Source organism: Aplysia californica, unplaced genomic scaffold, assembly GCF_000002075.1.
Source record: "Aplysia californica isolate F4 #8 unplaced genomic scaffold, AplCal3.0 scaffold00265, whole genome shotgun sequence".
Lineage (NCBI taxonomy): Eukaryota > Metazoa > Mollusca > Gastropoda > Aplysiida > Aplysiidae > Aplysia > Aplysia californica.
The window spans coordinates 581,334-588,426 of NW_004797535.1; the positions used below are offsets into that span (position 1 = coordinate 581,334).

A 7,093-nucleotide genomic window follows, 5' to 3' on the forward strand; every position below is an offset into this window, starting at 1 on the left:
TCTCTCTTTCTCTCTCTCTCTCTCTCTTTCTCTCTCTCTCTCTGAGTCTCTCTCTCTCTCTCTTCACCTCCCTATTCCCCCTCTCCCCCCCCCTCTCTCCCTCCCGTCCTCCTCCTCTCTCTCCCAGAACCTTGTGGTGGTGAGTCTGTCTTTCTCTTCATCTGTGCTCTTTTCCTCATTTGGGTAATGTTTTTTTTCTCCAAAACTCATTCACGTATGAGTCTTCATTTTTAAACAGTTTTGGGGGTGCTTATTATAACAATTAGAGAAAATCCTGATCAACGCAAGTTCTCGCATCCTATCGTCCTTCTGAGATATAGAGAGCGGGTACTACGTCGTGTTCTAGAATTAAATAAATCACTCAGGTCCATTGGGAGAGGATGGGAGGGGTATAGACAGTAAACATATTAAGCTGACAAGGTGAGTTCATATTGCTACTACTCCATGCTCAATGACTCTATCTTCCTTCCAATCCCTCACAATAAATAAATAAATAAATAAATAAATAAATAAATAAATAAATAAATAAAGATGTTAAAATCCTCACGTGTGGTTTGCGCCTTCTTTCCTATCAAATATCTATCGTCCTTATCTCTCCTTCTTTTATTCTGTGTGTCTATTACTCTCTAGTATAGTAATACCTCCTACCTTCGGCGCTTATATGACCTAATGTGTTGCAAGAGCCGTAAAACGTTTACCTAAACTAAAAAAAAAAAAGAAAAGTTGAAGGGAAAAGGGGGGGGAGGGGAGCGGATTTATTTTTACCGACCTGTTTTTTCCTTTGTTACGTTCCCCAGGTGTATGTGCCAAGCTTTCTCGTCGTGAGCTTATCCTGGGTCAACTTTTGGCTGGACATCAACGCCATCCCAGCACGCATCTCTCTCGGGCTTCTGACTGTACTCACGACTACCACCATGAGCGTAGGTCTGTTGTCACTTACACCTATACGCACGTGCACCTCGCATGCACAGCATACTCACACATGTAGGAACACATGCAAATGCGACTGCACTCTGCACACAGAGAAAACATGCATCACCAAACCCTTAGTGTATTATAAACACACGTGTAGCATGAATACATATACAGAGAGTTCATATAAATAGACAAAGACACAACCCCCCCCTCCCCCACACACATAGGCATGGTCATGTTCTCACCATCTGTTATTCGTGGGGAGGGGGGGGGGTTGTTCCTTTTCGTTTCTCTTCTTCTGCCTTTCTTATTTTCTCCTCTTTTATCTTACCCTTCTACTCTCTCTCTCTCTCTCTCTCTCTCTCTCTCTCTCTCTCTCTCTCTCTCTCTCTCTGTCTGTCTCTCTTTCTCTCTCTCTCTCACTCTCTCTTTCTCTCCCCCCTCTCTCCACTGTACTCTCTCTCACACACACTCACACACATACTCTCTCTCGCTCCCTCTTTCTCATGCTCCCTCTGTGTGTGTGTGTGTGTGTGTGTGTGTGTGAGAGAGAGAGAGAGAGAGAGAGAGAGAGAGAGAGAGTGTGTGTGTGTGTGTGTGTGTGTGTGTGTGTGTGTGTGTGTGTGTGTGTGTGTGTGTGTGTGTGTGTGTGTGTGTGTGCGTGTGTGTCTTTCTCAGTCCCCCACCCCCAGTCTGTCTGTTTTGCATTGTTTCACTAACTGTATTTATCTTTTTGAATAGTTATTCTTTTGCGTCTTTGAAAGATTATTTTTGTTGGTGTGCCCGAGGTTGTTGTGTCAACTGCTACAATAAATTGGCTATCGCTGTAGTATTAGGCAAAGTAAAATATATAGCACTGTTACTAACACTGTTTCTAAGTCATAGAAATCGCAAGTTCATTGTTATAACTCTGGGTTGGTTGGAATCGGTTTCACGACCAGCCTTTAACACGACCTTGCTTATAAGCATATTGTGATTCTTATTTTGTTTGTTTGAGCAAAGAGGAGCACATCGACCCAATAATTGTCATTTAGTGTTTGGGAATAGTAAGACAGATAGACAGAAACAACAGAGATTTAATAAAGAAGTACGACCTACCAGTGACGCCCTACAATCACCCGCACTATGACTCCAAAATATGCCCTTTTTTTTTGTAGCTCGCACCATATTTTAGTGTCTCTGGTCGCACGTACAAAAGGGTGGTGAATTTCTCACACGCTGGATAGAATCAACATGCGCGAAACCCTATTTCAGGTTGTCTTAAACTTAAAGCCAGCCTCGTGCCCTTTTCTCTTCCTCTTCCAACTGGGTTGCGCGGCATGACTTGAAATGCCGACAGGAGAAGGAAAACCACCCACCAGCGGTCAAATGTTCAAAATAATATTGGTATAAGTTCGATGAACAATCCTATTCTGCATTAGCCACCCCCCCCCTCAAACAAACAAACAAACAGACAAACAAACAAACAAACAAACCCCACTTTGGTCGTGATCCTGACTGGTTGTATGTCTTGCGTATAATACAGGGGATAACGGGGGAGGGGGGGGGATATTTGTTTTTGGACCTCAATTGTTTAAATCTCTCGTATTCTATACAAGTATTCGGTATCTTTATAACATAATATTACAACAAAAAACAAACAAACAGGAAGCCCTGATTATGCAATTCCCTTTTCTCCTCAGGTGCTAAATCCAACCTTCCAAGAGTGTCGTATTTGAAGTCTATCGACGTTTGGCTTGCTACGTGCCTTTTCTTCGTTTTCGCTGCCCTCCTCGAGTTCGCCTACGTGAATGTGACGGCACGTGTAGAAAAACGACGTATGACCATGAGGGAGGCTGTGCGCATGGCTACAGATGGGGCTATTGGAACCAAGGTGGGGGCCTTTATTATGTTCATATGCATTCGCACACTGTCGATCTCTCTTTGTGTGTGTGTGTGTGTGTGTGTGTGTGTGTGTGTGTGTGTGTGTGTGTGTGTGTGTGTGTCGTGCGTGTGTGTGTGTGTGTGTGCGTGAGTGTGTGGGGTCGGTAGTCTAGTGGATAAGCTACCTGACTCGTAATCGTGACTTTGCGAGCTCGGGGGTTCGAGCCACAGGCCCGACGTTGTGTCCTTCTTGGGAAAGACACTTTACGCGAATTTTCCCCACTTCACCCAGATACCCAGAGAGTCAACAGAGGGTGTTTGCCTCTTAACCATCTATTTTCTTTTTGAGCTGAGAAAAAAATCAGATTCAGTCTTCAAAATGTGATGTATAAATCATCTTTGACTCCTCGACTTGAGTGATTGGTAGCCAGCTAATTCTCTTCAAGTTCCGTTCTTTCTTTTTTTTCGGGGGGGGGGGGGGGGCGATTCTTGTGTGATACATAACAGAGGTTCGTTCGCGGGTATCGTGGAAAGACACACTCGAAGATCTATGAACGTTAAAAGGTGTTGAGTGATGAGCGGGTTGAGCTCCTCTGGCTTCGTGCATAATGAGGACCACATAGTCACAGTGCTGTTTCCTGTTTCTGAAAGACATAACCTCGGCCCCACTGTGATCTTCACAGTTACCCTAAATGTTTTGCCCTCGGCCGAGCAGTCCTTTCTTTTCTTTTGGTAAGTGTTTTTTGGCGCTCGCAACTGCATACGGTCATATGAGCGCGCGGGGCATATTAAGCATTTCCAGTTGGTAGGAAATTTTGAATTTTGCCCGGGTGGCGGACATAGCCTACTCTTATCGATTTTAAACCACCAAGGGATCTTTACCGTGCCCAACTTGCACGACGGGACCTCCAAGATTTTTGGCCCTTGTCCGAGAAGCCTAGGTGTAGATCTTTCCTACCAGAAGATCAGGGGTGTGGCTGAAACTGAAAGACAGCAGTAAGGAGCCAAAGAGTAGCAGTAGAACGGCTGCAGAAAGAGTCAGGAGCCCAGATGAGGGGGCAAAGGAGGTGAGGGGGTGGGGATAGAAAGTGGAGTTGAAAGCAGACGACAGAACTTTGCTAGAGAGCAGGAAAGGAGGTGAAAGGATATACATTTTTAGAGAAGACAATTTTCGGTCGCTACCCGGATTCGAACCCGGGACTTTTGAATGAGAGGCGAGCACCTTAACCTCTAGGCTACGAGAGCCCCCTCCAAGCAGTCCGAAAAGGCGAGCTTTGTTTTAGTAAGAGTTTTACGCCACCTGCAACACAATGACATGTAAGTGTCCACGGTTAGAGGTGTTAAGGGGGGGGGGCTACACCTGGAGGTTATCTCGCTTATCACTGGACCGAATTTTACCACATTTCACACATATAACAAGCATAGTAAGGACTCTTGAAATCCGCAATCAAATTTGATTTCCATGGATACGCCGCCATATTGGATTTTATTGACATGTCTTACGTAATGAATACCGCACTTATCGCTCATGGAAATTAAATGTTTTTTTGCATGCGTGTTCACAAACATTAGATCTAAAAATTTGTCTGTTGTTTTTATCCTAATCGAATTAGAAAATTTTTAATGAATTTTTTCCTGAGGTAGCATTCAAGTTTGCGAAAAATCCGTGAAAATCCACATTCCAGACACCACCAACAAAAATCTATTCCATATATCAAAAATTCAACAGACAAATTTTTAGTATTACCTCTCTTCTTCATTCTGTGAAAACTTCATGAAGATTGCATGAAAAATGGTGGAGTTATTCAAAAAAGTATAGAGAAAAGTAGCATTTTGAGAAAACGGCCGATATAGAAAAATAAAATACTGACTTTATGAGGAAATGGCGGTTACAAACATGCCCGGTATGGGAAAAAATACGGTTTTTGGGGGTTCTTATGCCATGAAATAGTTGTAGGAGAGTCTGAGGAAGCTAAAAATGCCTACAACTCAAATTCCATGATTTTGAGCCGAATTTTGATTTTGGGGATGTAGCCCTCCCCCCCCCCCCCCCTTAATAGAGAGTACTAAACACCAAAAAAAAAAAAAAAAAAGAGGGAGATAAGGGTGATGGATATTTGATAGGATAGAAGGAGAAAACCACACCAGAGCACCCGCCAACCGTCCACTAACGGCGGGCTGAACATTACGTTTATGAGTGCAGACCAAATTACTAATGCCTTTGGTGCAGACCCGTTGTCTGTTTGTTTGAGTAACATCGAAGCACATCGAAACATTATAATGCTCATTTAGTGCTGGGAAAAAGTAAGACAGACAGAAAGAAATAACAGAGGGAAAGTAAAGAAGTAGGGTCTACCAGTGGCGCCCTCCAACCACCCAGGTGCAGACCCTGACGCCCCCCAGGCCAGTGCCACTGACTGAAGTGTCTTTAGGCCATTCTCAAAAGGGGGATATTAACATGTTCGTACGCACAGTAGAATCGTAAATAGGCTGACTTGTCAATGTCATGCTCATACTGTGCCGAAAAAACATAGGGGGAACTGCTGCTTTTTCTTTCCTCATCCTTACTGTACAGTTGTCATTTTCCTTGTATGTTTGTCACTCTCTTCTGAACTGCTATCTCCGGGGTGCTTTGATAGTCGAAGCAGACTTTGTGCTGTTGAGGCTCAGCTAACGAGGTGAGAAGAGAAATCCTGATTCCCCGTTAGGACTTCTCTGTTGACATCCACCCCTTGGCGCTCATAATATGACCTTATGCAGTTGCAAGCGCCGTAAAAACCTTACTAAAACTAAACTGAAAGACCTTGACGCTGTCTTTTTCTCTATCAGCAGAACGCCAAAGACAAACAAGAGGCAAACAGCACAGCCCACATGCGGGAAAGAGCACGGATGGTGGACAAGATAGCCAGATTCGCCTTCCCTATAGTCTTCATTTGCTTCAACATTTTCTACTGGTGCTACTACATGCTCTGAATCTGAATTGCTTTGCTCTTTTTACCTTCTGTCACAACTAAACGATGTATTATCATTACGGCACAATGGGAATTATAAAGACTACGTGCCTGATGAGACGGAAAAATAGAAGCAGAGAGACAGACAGACAGACAGACGGAAAAAACCCAGATTGTGAATAAAAGAGAGACAGAGAGGGCGAGAGAAGAGAAAAAAAAGAGGGGAGGGGGTATATTGAGAGAGAGAGAGAGAGAGAGAAAGAAAGAGAGAGCGAGAGAGAGAGAGAGAGAGAGAGAGAGAGAGAGAGAGAGAGAGAGAGAGACAGACAGACAGACGGACAGACAGATAGACAGACGAAAAAAAACCCAGATTGTGAACAAAAGAGAGACAGAGAGGGCGCGAGGAGAGAAAAAAAAGAGGGGAGGGGGTATATTGACAGAGACGCAGATAGAAAGAGAGGGGGAGAGAGAGAGAGAGAGAGAGAGAGAGAGAGAGAGAGAGAGAGAGAGAGAGACAGACAGACAGACAGACAGACAGACAGACAGACAGACAGAGAGAAGACAGAAAGACAGACAGACAGACAAACAGACCTCACAGGAGAGCCTTGTTTTCTGCTTTGCTCTTCATTTTCCATCTCAATTAATTAACAATGTACAAATGTATCATTATCACTCCACAATAGCAACTAGAGACTTTACCTGCCTGACTTTTGTTGTTTTTACCAGTATTGGACCCGCCTTTTTGAAGTCCACGATAAGAATATCAATAAACTTGGAAAATAGAATACAAACTGAAGACTTGAATAAAATCTCTTTTAGATAAATGTTTATTGTCATAATGAAGGGTGAATCACAATATTGTTGTTAGTTTATTTCACACACTCATTCAGAACTTCGTTGAAACAAACATAAGAAATGGGGCCCCATTAAGAAAACCCAGCAAGAAGGCAAACAAGTTCATTTTTGCACATTAAATTTGTCTAGTTTCTCTGAAATGACGTCATACTTTGCAGACAAGCAAGGTGCAACATTTTCCTAGTGTGCAAAGAGTTTTACACTGATAGTTAAGTTTTATGGAAATTGTCTAAATTGCTGAAGTAGTTTGTCACCAAAAAAAAATATAGATCTGCTGACTTGTTTCAAAATCATTTAAAATGAGAAACTATTCTGTTATTCGGAATTAAGAGTGTCATCAACCATTTAAAACCAAATAACTAATAATATACCTTCATAGGGACTTCTTCTAAGAAAATAATGGCACATTTTTTAACATCATTCTGTAGCTGCAAAATTGAAATAAAATTTAATGAAAAGTAATAACTAACTAGCAAATATATTTGTTACAGCAAATAATTAGAATCAAC

General features: G+C 42.7%; 1 protein-coding gene across 1 annotated transcript in view; it reads left to right on the forward strand.

The window, feature by feature from the left end:
- The window catches only part of LOC101847667 (glycine receptor subunit alpha-3), a gene marked incomplete in the record, with an annotated part of 42,683 nt that extends 36,708 nt beyond the window's left edge, over positions 1 to 5,975 (forward strand). Inside the window, 3 exon segments of the mRNA XM_013083972.2 lie at positions 798 to 924; positions 2,598 to 2,788; positions 5,608 to 5,975. Coding sequence (XP_012939426.1) covers positions 798 to 924; positions 2,598 to 2,788; positions 5,608 to 5,751 — 462 coding nt within the window.
- Positions 5,976 to 7,093: the final 1,118 nt, after the last annotated feature.